This window comes from Leuresthes tenuis, unplaced genomic scaffold, assembly GCF_036924035.1.
Source record: "Leuresthes tenuis unplaced genomic scaffold, fLeuTen1.0.hap1 SCAF_4, whole genome shotgun sequence".
NCBI lineage: Eukaryota > Metazoa > Chordata > Actinopteri > Atheriniformes > Atherinopsidae > Leuresthes > Leuresthes tenuis.
The window spans coordinates 20288665-20307620 of record NW_027325358.1 but is presented as its reverse complement, the minus strand read 5'-3'; the positions used below and the strand labels follow the sequence as shown (position 1 = coordinate 20307620).

General features: G+C 42.1%; 1 protein-coding gene across 1 annotated transcript; it reads right to left on the bottom strand.

The window, feature by feature from the left end:
- Nucleotides 1-253: 253 nt before the first annotated feature.
- Nucleotides 254-18007, bottom strand: pdcd4a (programmed cell death 4a). The gene is made up of 11 exons (XM_072385013.1): nt 17509-18007; nt 10328-10630; nt 9853-9950; nt 7550-7663; nt 7174-7395; nt 6039-6136; nt 5800-5914; nt 4073-4180; nt 1925-2035; nt 1672-1811; nt 254-1373 (listed from the first exon to the last, which is right to left on the bottom strand). The coding sequence occupies exons 1-11, from the start codon at nt 17552-17554 to the stop codon at nt 1322-1324; spliced, it is 1407 nt and encodes a 468-aa protein (XP_072241114.1). The 5' UTR covers nt 17555-18007; the 3' UTR covers nt 254-1321.
- Nucleotides 18008-18956: the final 949 nt, after the last annotated feature.

The following is an 18956-nucleotide window of genomic DNA, read 5'->3' as shown; positions in this document are numbered from 1 at the left end:
TAAATGGAGGCAGCGGTCAGATCCTGGGACAAAAACAAACCAAGCACTGGCCTTTAACTGCCTGTTACGGGTCCATGTCAATGCTATTAACCTACTCAGAACTAAGAGGAATTAAACAAACTAAAAAAACAACAACTTCTAACCTAAAAATGTAATTGATGTACACCTTCGCTTGCCCAGTCACATAGTCATACAGCTCATAAAAAAATGACAGAAATTAAGAAAGTTCTTTGCTTTTTTTTTATTGAATGAAAAGATTTTGAATGAAATATTCATCAGAACTTTGGACAACTGTTAAGACGGGGTTAGAAAAGGCTCGTTGACTAACTGCTTACCAAGGTATTAAACTGTTGCAATCAGTTTGATGGCCTGATCTCCTCAGACATTAAACCAACTCCAACCCCACTTGAATAGTATTTCCTGATTCCCTCTGTCAAAAGTCTGTCTTTTGCATTTGAAATGGATTGTTCATAACGATCTGCCGACCCCATGGCTGTAGATACATTGGTTAGTTGCAAGCAAAGTCAAAGTGTTCAATTTTTTCCTTACATAATTATAATTTTACAGACATTAGCCCCAATGTTTCATTTTCAGAAATGGCTTTTGACTTAGCGCAGGTTTCAAATGAACACCCAGACACTGAACACCTCTTGCTTTGATTGCCGCTGAACAAGGTAAATGCTTGGTCTCAGTAGCCAGAATGCAAAGAAAAAATAAAATAAAATGCACTGTTCATAAAGTATTAACACTTGACTAAGAGCGTACAAATAATAATATCCTTGAAATTATTCTAAAGAAGTTGTGGCAGAAAAAAAGGTTTAGATCCTTGCTGCTGAGCTAAATTACCAAGTGCTCTCTGTCTGTACAGTATACTCTGTCCTTTAAGTGTTTTTTTTCCATTCATAGTGCACTGTATGAAAAAAAAAACAAACATGAAAAAAGGGTGGAACAAAGAAAGCAACAACAACCAAAAACCCCAAAACATTCATCTCCCACAAAACCCAGCCTGTCTTTCCACAGCTGTAACTAGAATTATTCTTAACAAGCACGAAGACAGGGGCGAAAGGGTCACATCAACCCCAGATGATACAGAGCATTCTTCAAAAACTGTCAAAAACAGTGATAAACAAGATGAAGGGAAACTGAACACCCAGGCTGCTCTTCAGTTAACTGTCACCGAACGTAATTGCTGGTTTGTATAACAACGTTATCAGGAGAGGAACATGCTCTGTTTCAGTGAAACATGCAGAGGCAGAAACGGGGTGCAAGAACCAGTGGACACCCATCCTCCTCATCCTCTTCCTGCGTCTTGCCTTGTGAATTAGTTCTTGATTTTCCCGCCGTCTCCTTCACTTACGAAACGCTTCCGCCCTCTAGTTGAGAAAAGTGAGATAAAGATGAGTCAATGTCATTTTTATGTGTATCTAAAATTACAGAGTGATGCTGGTTGTGTTTCGTGTCATTAGCAAATCATGTTAAATGAACAAAACTGACTTTCAAGTTAACCTACTAACTAGTATTTCCTGTACAGTTCAAGCTTGACTTTAGTGATCAGAGGCATTTAGCTCCATTGGTACTAAAACAATAAAGACTAGGATTTAGATTTTTCTAGTTGATCTACGAATTCCTTAGGCCATAGGAAACTGTATTGCTAATCTATGTAGAGCTAACCTGGAAGGACAGGCATCCCTCAGCTGTTTGGTGATGACAGACTCCTGGTAGCACTGATCCACAAAGGTCTCCATAATAGAGTGAGCATGTGGCACATCCAGGCTGATTTCAGGAAGTTCATCATAGACACGTTGGAAACCCTGTGAATAAAAAAAAAAGATTATAAAGACTAAATGTCATTTACTGGTACAGAGAAAATGAATATCACCATCTAAAATGGTTTCTGAGTTAGTGCATGTAAAAAGGGACTAACCCTGTTCATCTGATCCACAGTGATGAGGCCCGTTTTCCAGAAGGACTGCAGAAGTTTCATCATCATATGACTGGCGGTGTCTCCTTTTGACTCCAGCACCATCACCACAGCCTGACAAACAGTGATTGCACATCATGATGCGAGCAGAATCGATATCAAGAGATGTAAAAGCTGAACATTTTATCACATGGTGGCAGTGTTTCCACCTATATTTCATACAATTACTGCCAGACATCTGGCAGCGATTTGGATAATCGATCAAATGTTGGTGCAAATGTTGGTTCCCCCACTGTAATTCTGCTAGATAACATATTGGACCTGTGGCAGGCTGCCCATGAGTCAAAATCTTTGACAGAACAAGTTATGTGCGTGACGGACAAGACTATACAATCCTACACTTTACCTCGAGCAGTGATAGGGGGGTAGCCAATGTAATTTGACTGACCAGCCAAGGTTTCATTTCAATTTGGGGACAAATGAATTAAGTAGAATAGTTGTAACAGGTCTGAATTTACATGACAAGAAATCCCCTGGTGAAGGAGAGGGAGGCAACACGCAACTCTTTCACTGAGAGCTGTTGCTGCACCTGAAGTCAGAGCATCTTTGTTTTAAACTAACTACGTTATGTTACATATCAATGTCATGTACAGTGAACAATGATTCATAATGTTAGCCATAAGTGAAGATGCTCACAAAACAGAGTTCATCACAACACAAGAATTTTTCTGGTTCACTGGGCTGAAAAGTAGAAGAATCACCTGATAAGCAAAAGTAGCCCAAACTTCACTGAACAGTTATTATCACATCTAATTATCACAAGTTAATCCTTTATCAGTACTTGTTTTCTTGTACTTATCAACTCAGTATCCCCAAAAAATTAAATGCAGCATGGATTTTCACATCTCAACTTCTCTATGTAAGAGCTGTTCGACAGGCCTGCAGTGCAAATATGAAAACAGGGAGGACAATTACATCTACCTAAATCAAATAAAGAAAAGAAGAAATAAAAAAAAAATGACAGTTCAAACAGTGTTGCCAAGAGACACAGAGCTCCTTTTACACTGGAGTGCAAAGTGACAAGTGTTAAAACGGCATTCAGTCAAATTAATTGGTTATTCTCTGTCCTGTAAAGTAGCACAAGTTTGAGTTCAGGTGAATAATAGTACATCATTAGATAAGGCTCAATATTGTTCTAGTCTTTTATTAGATAAATCTACTTCCAGAGTGAAAGCAACCCAACTTAAAGATTTGACTTAAAACACCACATGAGGCAGTCAACAAAGCTTTCACGCTGACTGGCACAATTTTCAAGGGTAGATTTAATATTCTGCATCTCTCTGAGGGACTTAACTCTTCTCAGTAACGACCAGTGATTTAGATGCATTTATGAAATGTTTTACAGCAAATAACTGTTGCTCCCAGCTGTCTTTAAAAGTCTTCCCAGGCGTGACCTGATGGGACCAGAAATAGTGATGCAGCTTTTATATATTAAATCTTTAAAAATCTTTTAAAAATGTAATAAATATATTAAATTCTTGAGGAGATTTTTCCACCCAGTACGATTTTCCTGAGCGTCGGGGGGGGGCGAAAAATAGCGGAGGTTTGGCCCTTTCTACTGACCTGTATGCTGCTTTATGCATGCTTCCCATTATTGTGGATAAGTACAGATCTTGGCAGAATGGCAAAAGGCAAAAGCATGGAATTAATCACTTCATGTAAATCTGTGTGTTTAGCAGCACTTGACAAGAAAAAAATAAAAATAAAAATTTGTCTATCTGCATATTTACCACCTATTTAGAACAGAAAAATGCTGCTGGCCCAAAATGAGTAAGTTAAATGAGTGCATTAGAAGTGCACTCAAGTACACATTATGAACTGATTGATTTGGACTAAGCTCTGCGACAGCGTTCACCACAAATGAGAGAACGTCGCTGCCAAACACAAAATGTCCTTGGCAGAAAACAGAAATGACAATCACTGCAGAGATTTGATTGTTAAGTTCTGCTCCTCATCTTACTTGACTTACTTTGCACACAAAGGAGAAACGACACTTTCAGAAAGTTACATTTGTCAATTTCAGCTTGAATTTCAGTTTAAATAACTGCGTGCATCAACCTTTTGAAAACCGACACGGGAAGCGCTAAATACCTCGTAGACGAGCTCATGGTGGAAGTGAGGGACTTCCAGGTCCCGCAGACAGTGCTCTGCCTCCAACACGTCTCCTGATATCAGGTACTCCTTGAGAAGAAGGTTCATCTGCGGCAAGAGACACACAAATAACACGGTTCACAGACTGAGCGAAGTGCCCCAAACCCAGCTGAGGATTCTTCACAGCACTGTCACAAGATTTTCACAAGCAGCACAGGAAAGGGCTTCCATCTGGGGGTGGACAATTCATAAAGGCTCACTGGTTAATATTTGACAATCTGAATTTAGAGGGAAAGGAAACGATTGTGCACGCACATATAAATGAACACCAGCAGAATAATAATAATATTTCAGCCCATTTGTGAAAGGACTTCTCGGTTTCATTAAAGCTCAGTGCATTTATTATGAATATGTTCCACCAGCTGTTCCAGACAGAACTATGTCACTTCCCTAAAGAGAAATCTGGGCTAAGTGTGGTGTGTCTGCTGAAGAAAAACTACAGTGAGAGACTACTTTTCAAACAGCCATATTATCTCAGCTATAACTGGGAAAAGGCCAATATCTTTGACAAATTATATAGAAAAAAGAATGACAGTTATTCTCACTTGAGAGCTGTGCTTTTATCATTCAGATGACGCTTCATTTGTAAGTGGGCTTGGTTATTTCTCTTTTGCTGGCAATCTGAACATACAAGCTCCGTTTTACTTAAAACCTATTTATGTAGCAATTAGTCATACCACTTGAGATCTGAGAGAAGAGTGGTCAATGCAAGATGCTCGTCTTGCAAAACAGTGATAGTGAAGAGGATGAAGAAACAGAGAATGATAAGAAGCTGCAACTGAGGCCTTTGAACATCCTAACTGACTTTGAGATCAGCTTGAATCTTGCACATAAGCGGAAACCTATCAGGTGATAAGCTTTCCCATCTTAAAATATGCACACACACACACATTAAAGACCATGCATAATAATGAGATACCATGCAGTTCAGGACAGGACATTTAGTGAATGAATGTGCCAGAATGAGCAATGGACCTCCCATGATCTAACAAAGAAATGTGAGCAAAATGGAGTCTGTCAGGCTACAAGCTGCTGGTAAAGCTAACAATACTTTGCTGGAAGGACAAAAGAGAAGAAAAAAAAACAGAGACTCAGTCAGCGTGACTTTTTCCTTCTTCAGAAGTGAGTCTGATGGTTAATTCTCAGAATATTACCATATAATCTGAATCCAGCAATAACAAAATGAGTAAGAGCTTTTCTTGCTCTCCCTCGGGCTGCACAAACCTGGCACGAAATCAAGACGGGAGAATCTGACGAGGGCTACACGATGTGCTGTGCGTGGGCACACTGGAACACCAATAAATAAATTATGGAGCAATATTTGTAAAGAAAACAAAGCAAAAACACACAAAGTGTGTGTGTGATGTGTATTTAGTGGAAGGCAGATGTGTGCATTTGTGTAAGCCCCTTCTATCTCCTTATTTGAACAATTCCTGCTTCCCAGGGGAGAAAAATGTTCTGCTGACACAGCAAAGGGCTGGCCTGTGGGTCTGTACCCAGCATGCATTTTCGCCTTCTGTTTACATTATGTAATGACAACAAAGATGCTGAGCTTGTCAATTCAAACATTCTGAACTCAAGAGGACAGGATTTCTTATTGAAGCATTAAATCCCACTGACTCAGGTATCAAAGGACTTATCAGTTTGCAATTCTGGTGCGAGCATACCTCTTTGATGAGATGTTTAACGGGTCTCAGACCTCCACCAACACCCCACACATTATCCAGACGAACCATCTCCCGCTTCATGGTCAGCAGGACCGCAGCCCGGTCCAAAGCCACTCTGGAAGAAGACAAGCCCGCCACGGTTAGGAACCGAGCAGTCTAATCAAAATCTGAGATAACGCGCAATTTCCTTCTGCCTTGAAAACTCGCGTGCATTTCAGCTTTTTCGTGCACGGCCTCACCTGGCATGCTCGCAGTCCACTTTGCCTTTATAGCAGTCCAGGAAATTCATGGGGAGGGCATGGTCCGCTATAGCTCTGGCAATAAACTGGCCTAACATCTGAGAGAGACATGGGAAAATTTAAAAAAAAAACAAAAAAACCCCACAAAATGTCATCTTGCATCACCTGAGTCAGTTGTAGAATTTAATCAGTATTTCTAGAAATCACTTGAACTCTAAGAATCTGTCTAATTACAGGCTTGAGAAGCAAATCAAACATCTTTTTTCCTGAGCATGAAAGGATCAGTTCCACAAAACCGCCAACAGGGAGCAGAACAGTTACAAAGATAATATGAACTTCAACACATTTATTTTATTTTTTTTTACATAAAAAGTCATAAATAGTGAACATTAGAGGCTTTACGCTGCCAACAGGGAGCAAATAATTAAATTGCTTACTTCATGCCGATTATCTGGGGAAAAAAAAATAAAAAATCTCTCTACATCACACATTTTCAGAACAAGACCTCGTGGGTCGGTGATGAAACTGTGAGGTGTGTGATGAAATAGACAGATCGTTCAGTAGGTTAATAACTGCGCTGGCAACAATAAGGCAGCGATAATGAGCCCTGCTCGGACTGAGCTTTTTCTCACTGCAATATACTGAAATCCGGTTTGAAGTTGATCTTTAAACAGCCAGAAGGAAGGAAGAAGGAGGAAAGAAGGAGGAAAAATGTTACCACTGCTGCCACATATGCTGTTGGTATGGGTGCATGTGAAGACCCTCAAAATATTGTTTTTTATGACCAATTAGTGTTCTGCAGAGGTTTCTTGTCACTCTTAGTATCTACTTATTGTGTTTTGTGCCTCAGGGTGGTGGCATAAAAAAAAAAAAACTACAGGTAGTATCTGCAGCAACACCCCCCCCCCCCCCCCCCCAAAAAAAAAAAAAAAAAAAAAAGACTAAGCAGAGTTGTGAGTTGTGCTGTAACATGCATTGGAAAAATACACTGAAAACTAAATATAAAGGCCTGTATTGTGCCATATCTAATCTTTTAAGTTCGTTAAGCCCTGCAGTGCCTCTCCACCCCTGTAAAGCACACAACACAATTACAGATCTAAAGCTCCGACTGCTGCGCCTTCCACTTCTTCTCTACCTGTGGAGCCTCCGGTGTGTCCAGTATGAGGTCCGGCAGCTCTTTAAGCATTTTGTCGAAAGCGCGGCCCATGTCGCTCTGTGACAGCATCTTGCCCGACAGATCTGACAGCAGGCGGGAGGTCAGCTCTCTATGACTGGCCTTCCCTTCAAGGGACAGGGACACAGCCAAAGAGGAGAACTCGTACTTATGTGCGCCTAGGTTGAGCCCCTTCAGCAGCATCTGACAGGATGAGGACAAAAGCAAAGGTTTTGTAGAGCTGTAGAGCCAATACAACTCTGAATACATGTAGACATATAGTATAGCAGCACAACTCTCTGAAACCAATCATTCCTGGTCAAAGTTAAAGAAAAATGCTCAATCATAGACCATCTACCTGGACCTCTTTTGTGTCTCCATGCTCAAAGTACTCCTGTACGATTGGGTTGACCATTTTTTCCAGTTCCCTCTCATCTACCTCTGGAACAACTGTCTCATAAACGGTGTCGCCCTGTGGAAACACAAACACATGATCATTTAGAAAAAAATCCTTCCATGCACAACACTGTGAATGCACAATCATTATCTACTGTACAATCAGCATTAAGCCTGTCCCCGTGAAGCAGTTTATCACCATCTTCCTTTCAGCAACATAAGGAACTGAACCATCGTGTTATCATAAAATACTGCGTTCGTTTTTAAAAAGCCGCTGTTCAACCACCTTCTATACATCTGTAACGCATTCGTAAAGGTGAAACTTCCCGTTTTCATTTCAACACGTGCAATCATCCAGAAATGCTAAGAATGTCAATAGAAAACCTGCTCAACTAACTTTGCAAGTAAAGGTTTTCTTTTACCTGGAGAGCAATTCTGACCATTGACACAACGACAATCTATTTTCAGAGTGAATAGACAGAATAAATGCGATCTCTATACTACAGCAAGGGAAGAATTCAAAGAAGCATTAAAAAGTGGACGATAAAAGCATGTAAAAATCTTCAACATGCTGATACAGTTTTCTGTTATCTGCTCCTGTTACACAAGTGACTGCTGACAGAAAAACGTATTCAAAGCCAAGTTTGGGTAAAAGAATAAACATGATTTTAAGGTAGCTGCAAAAGCTCTAAATTCTTTGGGTCAACGTCAAGGCCACCTTTATCTTTTTAACAGTTTAGCTTTGAAAAATGGGAGGAAAAAAAAAAAAAAGGAGGAGGAACAGGTGGCGTCAAAGCAGGTTATAATTCCCTTGCTTTTGTGTCACGAATTCCTTTGATCCTTTGACCCTTTGACATTTTCCCAAGCACCACTCAGAAATCCTACATCTACTAGGTCTGTCTCAAAGGCTGCACACGTCTCGTTTATTTTTCTGTACCTCTCTGTCCCAGTTCCTCTTAACGCTTGGCATATTTCAACTGACTTTGTGAAACAGTCAAGGCCAAACCAGACTAGCTTCTCTGAGCCATTCCCGAACATTATCTGCCTTTCAGAGACAGACGCTGCGTTCTCACCCTGCATTCGGCCGTGTGACAAAAAAGCCTGGCCTTCAGCGCCACGTCGGGCATTTACTCGATAACAGGGTTAAAGATTGAAAACCATATTGATTGTGATGGGATGGAGCCATCTGGATTAAACAGTCACGTGATTAGGTGTCTTTTAAATGAGCTTTGGCTGAATCACAAACAACTGTAATATGACATTCGGCCACAAATTAAGATGCACTGAAAATAAATGTAAAATATATTTAAATAGGCTCAAAAGCCTCTGTACAGATGAACTAAACCTGCTCATGAAGAAGTCCGTCAGAGATAACTAAATGTTTTCCTCTTCTGTTATTGAAAACCTTTACTTTGTCGTTATTTCAAGAACAGATTGCAAGATTGTTTTTGGACTCTCAAAGTGCAAAAAATATTGGCAGAAAAAAAAAAAAAGCAGATCCCATGATTTAAAATGGGAATTTCTCTATAGCAAAACTAGTTTGCCAATGCACATGTAAGCAAAGACGGAAGCTTTTGCAATTCTAAAGAAAAACAAAGAAATAAATAGTCACTTTCCCAAAAGCTAACGGGTTCACCTGAAGCCAAGGGCAGCTTTTTAGGAAAAGAACATGGACCAAGTCTGATGCATGGTGGTAAGAGTGTTATGATATGGGGTTCCTTCTCAGCCTCGAGGACCAGGCAGCTTTCAGTCAATGATTCGACGATGACTTCTGGATCATATCAAAGAGTTACAGAATCTAATGTGATGATTTCTGCCCCAGATTGTTTTCATGTCATCTATGTTTTCACTGGCAGACTTAAAGCCTCACTTGGCCCTGAAGTGCAATTAAAGCCTAAATCGTTCCTATTCACGACACATTTTGAAATCCATTAGTTGACGTAAGCGAGCATATGTTTGTGGTCTGAAAGTTTTACAAAAGAAAACGTGTAAGGGTGCGATCCGACTCACCATGTGGCTTTGATCAGTGGGGCTTTAGGAACAAAAAGCGACTCAGCTCAACTGTGCTCATCTAACCACATTAAGAGAAAACTAAATGAAACGCCAATGAAGAGTAGAAACTATTTATCAGTGAGTCTGTCAAAAGGACATTAACATGATAATAGCATTAATCTTTTTCAAGCAACGTGTTCCAATCTCGAATGAACGTTTCACATGACGGAGGATCTGTTGCACATCCAAAGGTACAAATCCAAACTCACTCACCTGGGAAGATTCATCATAGTTTGGGTCCCGTACATCCGGTTCCTCAACTTCATAAACCATCCCTGCGGCCCCCCAAACTCCTTTTCCACCTGCCCCACCTGAAAATAACCACACATGCAACAAATCACATTTTTTCCTTCTAAATCCTTAACGAAGCTTGCCAATATAACTTGTGGAGGACGCACAGCATCCGTATGACTTTGTGCAGCTAATGAACGGAAAGCTGGGACACACTTAGTTGACACTGTTCACAGTAAGCACATATTTAACTGCATGCATCACATACACCAATAGCTCTCAAAATGTCATGTTGTCATCAGTCCCATCCCCCACCTATCATGAATCACTTGGCAACAGTTTTGTTGTTGAAACAAAAGTAGCCGGTTGACTGTTATTTATGATCATGAGGCCGAGGAGGCCATGGTCCTCAGCTACAGAGCATGTGGCGCTTTGCTCTATGACTGCAAAAATGTACCTTTTTTCGGCAGGCCCCTCCCTTTGCCTGTCCTGGATTTGCGGTCATTGGTGTTGACTTTGCCCTTTGGACTGTGCGGGTCACTTCCTGCCAAATCTCCTGACTCGGAGAAGGACTCGCTGGTGGAGTTGCGGGACGAGGACTTGCGCAGGCGGCGTTTGGCTTTGGCTTTCAGACGCGCCTCATGGAGGGCTTTCTCCTGGGGCGTCCAGTTGCCGTTGATCTCGGCATCGTTCAGCGCGTCGTCGTCGTCACTGTAGGGATGGCTGGCCTCCGCCAGGTGATGATCCAGAGCTAGCATCCCTGTGGTGAGACAGCAGGAAGAGCCGATATCCTGTTAACAACCTGATTTGCTCTGTGCAAAAGGGAACGCTGATAAATGATGCAAACTATGTTGCATAATAGTTGGAATAAAATGCGCACATAGGTTTTGTTTTGATCAGCTTCAGCTTATCAGTTAAAATCTAAATAAGCTCAATAGTGATGAATAACTGGCAGCAGGCTGGTATTCAGGTAGTCAAACTATAGAGAGGGCAGTTTATGGCTTCAAATGAATATTGCTGTAGTGTGGACCTGTTTTTGGGCTTTAGTGTAAAAAGGTTGTGCTTGTTACTGTAGGTAGTCACTTAGTGAGGTATGTAGTACACGTTTTGGCCACGTAGTGAGTTCAAATTTTATGTGGCTTGAGCCCTACAAAAAAACCAAAACATTTTGTGATAAAAACTAATGTGATAAAAAGGACAAATATTAATAATTTACTTAGGAGAAATTATTAATACAAAAAACGTGTGCATTTATGTCAAGAAAATACTCAAATAGTATCAAAAATCTAACAAAGGACTAAAAAACTAAATGAAATTCATAATCCTTCATTTCAGGAGTGAAAGTAAGTGAGTAAGTTTTTGTCACAGATGAACAGTATCGTCAAAGTTTAAGGGGGAGACAAAACAACAAAATCAGTCTACTAGTTATCTGCAGTTTGGGGAAGTTTGCTGGTATCACTACCATTTTATTTTTCTGTTCCTCTTCGCTAAGTAATTCAACTTTTGGCGTTTGTTATTTTTTTGCACAGTTCGCATTGGAAACCACACACAGACATTACCATAGTTTCTCCCTTGTAATTGAACTTCCCATGGCCAGTCCCCGCTCCCATTTTTCTTTCATCCTGACTGCAGAGCAGGCATGCCCAAGTACTGCGTTCGTCAAGCAGCAGCTGCCACCACTGTACCTTTGTGTGTTGCAATGCGCAAAAAGGACTGGTGTTGCTCAGTGCTCGCGCAGAGGGACCGGATCTCAGAATGAGGAAGAATCAAGGCGAAATGCGTCACTGAATAGCTCCACTGACAAAAGCCTACACATTTACTTTTGAGCTGTGCAGCCCAAGAGGAAATGCATAAACCAAATGCAAAACCAATACAGACATTAGTTGTGCTTTTCTAAGAACAAGAGATGATTTTGTCGACGTCCTTTCTACTCTGTGGACCTTTTTTGAAGGCTACTCAGCTGGATGTCACTTTTTTTTCCCCCTCAAGGAGGTAGCTTTAAAATAGTTTCCTTAACACTGCATTGTTCTGCCAGACTGCAAATTATGCAAAGAACCGATACTTGCGACAGGACAGGGAGGTGTTAAGCCAGTCAACAGCTCCGGGATTTGTTGCCCAAGACCACAGAGACTAGTAAGGATAGTTTAGTGAGCATTCAGGAAACAGAAAAGCACTAGAGCGTGTAGATCAATGCTGAGCAGGAAAGCAATGCTTTCGTACTACTTGCACAAGAGCTCCCTCTGTGTGTGTCATGGCAGTGTTCTGTACAGCATGCCAAAGGCCACACAATATCTAAAACTTTAGACCGAAAGATGATGGGTGGAGCAAGCGCACAAGTTTACTCAAGAGGCGCTCGCCAGCTCTATCAGCAGACACAAGGTGTGCCAAGTTTGCTCTTAACATAAAACTCCTATGTGGGTGTAAAGAAATGCTATATTTAGGGGTCAGGTTAAAGTGTGCAGGAAGACACATAATGAAGTAAGTGGCCCTGGAGCACAGCTGCAGCCACGGGAGGAGGGAGGGTGTAAAGGGGAGCACATGGTAGAGAAATGCTGACACCGTTTTTTTTTCTTCTTTTTTTTAAAGAGTGGACCTGACTACATATGGCATGGTTGGATCCATGACCGGTCACATGACAAGCCAGTAGGAGTGAAGGATAGCAGGAATAGGAATGTCCGAGGGTGTAATGAATACTTGGATGCCTCATGCATGGCTTCAAATGAAACTCTGAGGAGTTGTGAACCTACAGATTACAGGACATGCAGAAACGCACGCAGAGCTAAAGGCAGAATGTCCAAGCCACAGACAAAGCTTACAGTGTAATGCACAAAAACAGATGGCTGCAGCATATCGTGCTTTCAAGATTTAGATTTATGAAACAATCAAGTTTTAAAAAGTTGCTCAAAAGATGCAAAGGTCGATAACAAAAGCGGGACACTTCCCAGACTTAACCTGTTGTGTCAAAAGCAGCACCACACCCATGGCCTTCGAAATCTGTAAACAGCCAACCATGTGACATCTCCTCCATCCCCAATGTAGGCCACAGGGCCTGCCAGAGTTGTAAATTAGGAACTAACCAATGGCAGCAGGCCAAACTCTCAACCAGCCAACTGGAGCAGAGCAGAGCAGAAAAAAAAAAATTAAAATAAAAAAATGAAAAGGGAGGGAAATTCTTTTTAGCCGTTTGCCAAGAAAAAAAACTTGCAAAACGAGCCCAACGAAATGCAGCCAGGCCGACTTAACTTTCCAAACATACAAAAATAATGTGGCTCTGTTCTACCACCGCCTGACCACGGCTGCCAAGAGAGTTGCACAAGAAAAGGTGGGTCTGTGCGTCTGTCCCCTGAAGCCGCGACAACAACACTTACATCTGATGTGGGCTCTAACGCAGCACGTGTGTCTCCAACACTGGCTTCGTAGTTTTTAAAAACCAACCATCACACTCAGCCAGTCTATACAAAGCCAGATGCAGGCAGGCCAGCGAGGGACCTCGCCCCTGCATGCCATGTGGGAGGATTCCACAGCCAGCAAAACAGAGCAGCAGCGCTGAGGTGTTAAGTTTTTAGAAATCCACGCAGCAGCACTGTTTATGAATGAGAAGGGGGTCAGTGGGGCACAGTTTTCACGTGATTGTTTGGGGACAGAGCTAGTTTGCAGCATCTCTCTTTAAACAAACTTGTATACACAGCACAACGTCTGGCAGATGAACACACGCTGAAGGGGGAGGTTTTATCTACACCCAATTACATCTGGGTTTAGGGTAGGTGCTTTATGGGCAGGATAACAACTTATCAGGGCCCAGCAGATAGAAATCAAACATTTGGCATCATGAAAACGTCCATATTTTCCAACCAGGTAGAAGATGCAGATGTAATCTTCGAAATGATTTTAAGAAAACTGGTTTCCAACACTCACAGTAGGATGCCTGTACATGTTGTAGAACATGTCCAGAGGGGGATTTTGAAACAAAAGACGTTTGATTAAGCCATCTTCGTGTAAATGGGCAAATTTGTTATACATTTCTACTCTCAAAAGCCCCGGCTAACTGGCCAAACACATTTGACTAAACTGTTTTTATAAAATCCTGCATATCTCAATGAATGCATCGCAAAGACTGTAAGCAAAGAGTGTATGACATTAACCTTTAAACAACACTCCTGTGTAAACTGCACATTGCTAGAAGGCTGTGCAGGTATTAACATAACACACTTGCACAAACAAGGGCTACACAAAGAGAGAGTCAGAAACTAGGCATCTATGCAGCTTTGTGTTGCTTTTCTCACCATTTTTCATATACATTTAATTTGCACTTCGTCACCTTCTTTGAATTGTCAAGATTGTTAAACGCAGTCCTGCTTTTCAGTGTCAGTTGCACAATCCGGCACCAAGCGAAGGATCGCTGAGTAAATAAACATGGTCAAATAAGCCTCAGCAGTGAGATAAAGGGGAACGAACGGCGAGCAGGCATTCTGCGTTTGGTCCTGTAGTGATTATCTATGATAGGACTTGAAGGGTGTGGATGTCTTTGGGGTTTAACTGTCATTTTGTCTAATGACAGGAGGCTGACACACGGTCCTAAGTTGCATACAGATGTTGGCTTGTGTTTAAAATACACAACAGGAGCAGCAGAAACCGAGTAGCAGGCCACACACAAACCCTAAATAAAAGCGCCATTGGCTGGCAAACAAAGCACAATGTCTGCCTCTTTTCTTTTCAAAGAGTTACAAACATTAAAAATTTAATCTAAGTCGAGTTTTTTTTTCCGAGCTTGTAGAATGACAACTCTGTAACGGCTGCAAGATTAGAGCCTCTCAGATAAACAGCATTTTCCCCCCTTTTTAACAAACAAACAAAAAAAATAATAATGAAATCAGCAGCCAACCACCTCCACTGGTGCATTGTAAAGCACAACTTTGCACGGGTAGTTTGCGCTCTGTCGAAACTGCTTGACTTAATGTAAGCAGAATTTGTGAGCAAGTACCATGAAAGTGTGTGGGACGTGAGGGATAATTAAAGAGGAGCGGCAAAGATTATAAAAGAGTCACAGAGACATCGGACCTGAAATTTATGGTAGATGGTTTCTTTCATCATGCAGCTGTATTTATCCAAGGAGTTATGTAATGTCCGCACAGGTGAGGCTTTACTCTGCTGGAGGATATAGACCTGCTCCGGGTGGCGTAAAAGACTCCAACAGATCAGTGAATCAGTAAGCTAATATTACATTGTCCCAAATATTCCGAACAATTCACTGTAGTCAATAAGTAGCTCAAAACTGAAGATGATTCATCTGTCAAAAGGAACATCAAACTGAGAATCAAATAAAACTTCCAGCACTGTCAAGAGTTCTGTTGTTTTCAGGCAATTTCTTGGTCGCAGGGTCGGCAGGGGTCACTGCAGACACAAGTTGCATTCATACTTTGTGCATGCAGGAGTTGAGTTGGTCCGTAATGGCAACTTCCCAAAAGCTAGAGGAATAGCTTGATTTTGGCAGAAATTTTGAAAAAGTTCAATGACGTTTCATCGTGACCGTACGCTTTTCACGATACACTTTGAGAGAATTGCCAGACTTCCTAATACAATCAGACCTCCACCAGAACCCTGCCAAGTACAAACTCATAGAATTGGAAAAGTTCCCATTTTAATAGGAGTTAGTTTTCTAACACTTAGAAGACTACATGGTATTAAATCATAAAAAGACAACAAAGGGTCTACATTTTGCAAAAAACGTAGCATTTTGTCGTTTGGCTGTTTTGGTTGGTGGTCAAATTAAGCCTGAGCAGATAGGTCCCACATCTGCGAGCCAACAGGGACTCTGCAGATGCAAATTTGGTCCAATCCCTGTTCGCTTTTGGGTCTGCTGCTCCAAAGCTCTAAAAGTCATGTCATCGGTTTGCAGAACAGCAAAGAGAAGTGGCTAAAGGCCATTCTCCTGCAAAGGCTCTCCTAAAAACAACTGTCCACGTTGTTCTTCCGCTCCTCTGCCTTCTTTTTCTGGAGCGTTTTCTGCTGAATGGCAGATAAAGCCAGGCGCATGTGCAGCCAGCGCTCTCTGTGCCATTTTACTCAAAAACTCGCAGATGACAAAAGTTATGTCAAGCGGGCCTCACACTTGGGCAGCTGCTGAAACTAAGAACTGCCGTTAATAATGTAAAACTTACGGCTGTCAGTGCTGTGTTTGTGTGTGTGTGTGTGGATGCTTGATTGGACCACAAGCTTCAGTTGAAGTTAAAAGGCACATGTTGTTTGCTTTGCACTCTGGTAACTTTACAACACAGTCCGGCAAATGAACCGATACGCTGCAGTAAACACCAGTTGTTACTTGTGATGATAAATGGAAAGAGAGAGAAAACCGGGACGTCCTTAAAGGCTGACCATTTCAGAAGAACTCCTGTTTGACAGCACTAACCTCCCCCGTGGCTCGAGCTTAGAGTCCAGGTTGACCCACACTGCGAGGACTCGTCTCCCTCCTTGTATTCCAGCCACGGACAAAAGGCCCTTTTACAGAACGTGTGTCAGAGACAGAAACTGTCTCAACAAATATTTGCAGCTTGAAGTATCTTCAGTTCAAGTTTTTGCAGGAAAGCACACCTGTGCACAGACACACTGATTACTTTCACACTTGCACGCTCTCCTACAACCACAACACACCAATTTACCTCGGTTGGTGGCAGTGTACTTTTAGGCAAGATGAAGCCAAATCTGAATATAGGTTCTAAATGAACACCAATGACAGGGCTAACAATATACGTTTATTACGCAACATAGAGATTATGTCAAGGCTTTCCCTACTGGCTCTGTAGGCCGTACGTGTTGACGTCATCGTTTAACCCAAAGATAAGGAGCCCATACGTGCACGCCTGCACGGAGCTCATTACTTGAAAGGAAAACACGGCTGATTAAAACCGTTATGCTACCCCTGCAAAGAGAGGACGTGGGAGCCAAGTTGTTGCAAGTGGACTGGGTGTCATTTTCCTGGGTGACGAGGGGCGATTTTCTTATTTTCTTTTATTCCTCCAGTGGATCACAGAAATATAATTTCGTGCAATAAGGTGGGGGAAAATGCAGTGTGTGTCTAAACTTTAAGAAAAACAAGGAAAAAACAATAGCACACGTGTGCCCGTTAGTTACCGAGGACCTTGCAAAAGAAGCATACACGCGCGTAGTCAACAACTGTGCAACCACTCCTTCCGACATCTGAAACGAGCTGCACAGAAAATTTGACTGTGCACGCCTGAGCCCACAACACTGTCAAAGCGGAAGTGAGCGATGTGGCCTCGTCCAATCACAAGCGTGAAAGGGTTAAATGGACGCGCAGTCGAACGACGACCATAATCACAGCTTCGACTGCAAAAAAATAAATAAATAAACAAGTCAATAAAATAATATCTCACGACGCCGCCTTCGTTTGGTGCTACTGCGACCTTTAAAGTGCAAATCTGCGTCGCTACGCACCGATCCCCCGTTGTGTTGTATTTGTGTGTTTGCAGCGGGGGCACATGCTGGAGCATGGCTGGCGCTGCAGCCCATCCCATGCAAGGACAATGGATCGTGTAGGGCACGTATGCAGGCCCTGTGGTACGACCCCCGGACAAATTAAAACCTGCCACCAGACCCTAGGGATGGAAACCTCGTACTCACCGTCGGCTTGCGGAGCGTTGGACAAAGCTTCCACTTGGGTCGCCATGGCGCTCTTCAGTCGCTCGGTTAAAAACCCCTCCACACGGCGCGCTTCTTCCGTCGAGCTGCCTTCACTTGCAACGGACTCCCCCCCAAAAAAGCAAGCCTACACAACAATCTAGTTTAATGCAAGAATTTTGACCAACAGCAAAGTATGGGACGGGGGGTGGTGGTGGTGGTTTGGAGAAATACTATAGTGCCACCGACCCTCTCTTTTTTTTTCCTTTCGTGCTGCACGGCCTCTGCTGCTGAAGAGCACAACAACAAAAAATTATGAAAATGAATTGCAAAGACCCTAAAAATGCTACTGGGTGAAGGGACACGATGCGAGAGTTTCGCACTCTTCTCAGCGTCAAAGGCTGAAAAGATAAAAATAACGAAAACGGCAGAGCAGGAAGGAGGGTAACAGGTCGGGTAGGATTTCAGCAAACGGCCAGCAAGATAAACAAAGTCTGTTTTTAACTTTGCAAGAGCGTTCAGAGGAGTCACGTGGAAAGAAATCGCGGATGGGGAGTGGTCAGGAGGGGGGGTGGGTGCTGGTCCGATCTGACCAATCACAGAGCCGACACCTCCAACAGACGGATGTAGCTCAGTGTTTCTAGAGTTTCCTTAATAGCATTACTAGCAATTAAAGCAATTCCCCCCTATTTCTTCTAATTTGCATCACCCCCTCTAACCTGTGGCAAAGCTTTAAGTATTTTTTCTGATAAAAACTCGTCGTTTCTTTGTTTTTATATCAAGCTGTGTGGGTTTTGTGGATGTAAATTCTAAGACACATTTACAATGTCACACTGTGTTTCTAAGTCCGGTTATTGCACTGTTTTTCGAGAGTGACTGACAAACCAGGGTTTCTAGGCTTTTCTCTGCTTTTTCATCACATTTTTAATCCAGTTTGGTGTAGAGCAGTTCACCTGTCTGCATTTTTTTGTGTGTCGACCTTCACCATAGTACACTTTAATTGAGATGTTTCTTATTCTGTGACCTGGGGGGTTGAAATGTTCCTAGGTTGAGGCTTCTACACATTGCTGCAGGACAATAGTTTATATGTTATTTAAAAGACAGAAAGGTTGTAGACATTTCTGTCTTTTAAATAACATAAATAGCACCACAAGGTGTTTTTGCCATCTGGATTCACACCACTAGATGGTGCTATAAACACATAAAGCTATGTCTGTTGGGAGCCAAACAAGCCCTTTGGAGTTTTTTTTAAACTATACTTTTAAATGCACTCACTTCTTCGGCATGACCGAAATTTTATGTACTGCTTTCTAGATTTTCTTTTCCTACACTGAAGCCAGAGGCTTCACTTCACATGGGAGCTGGCATGTAAGCCAGTTAGCCTCTAGAGGGACTAAAAAGAACTTGTGCACATTTAATACTCCCGTCTCTTCCACTCCCCCTGCAGCAGT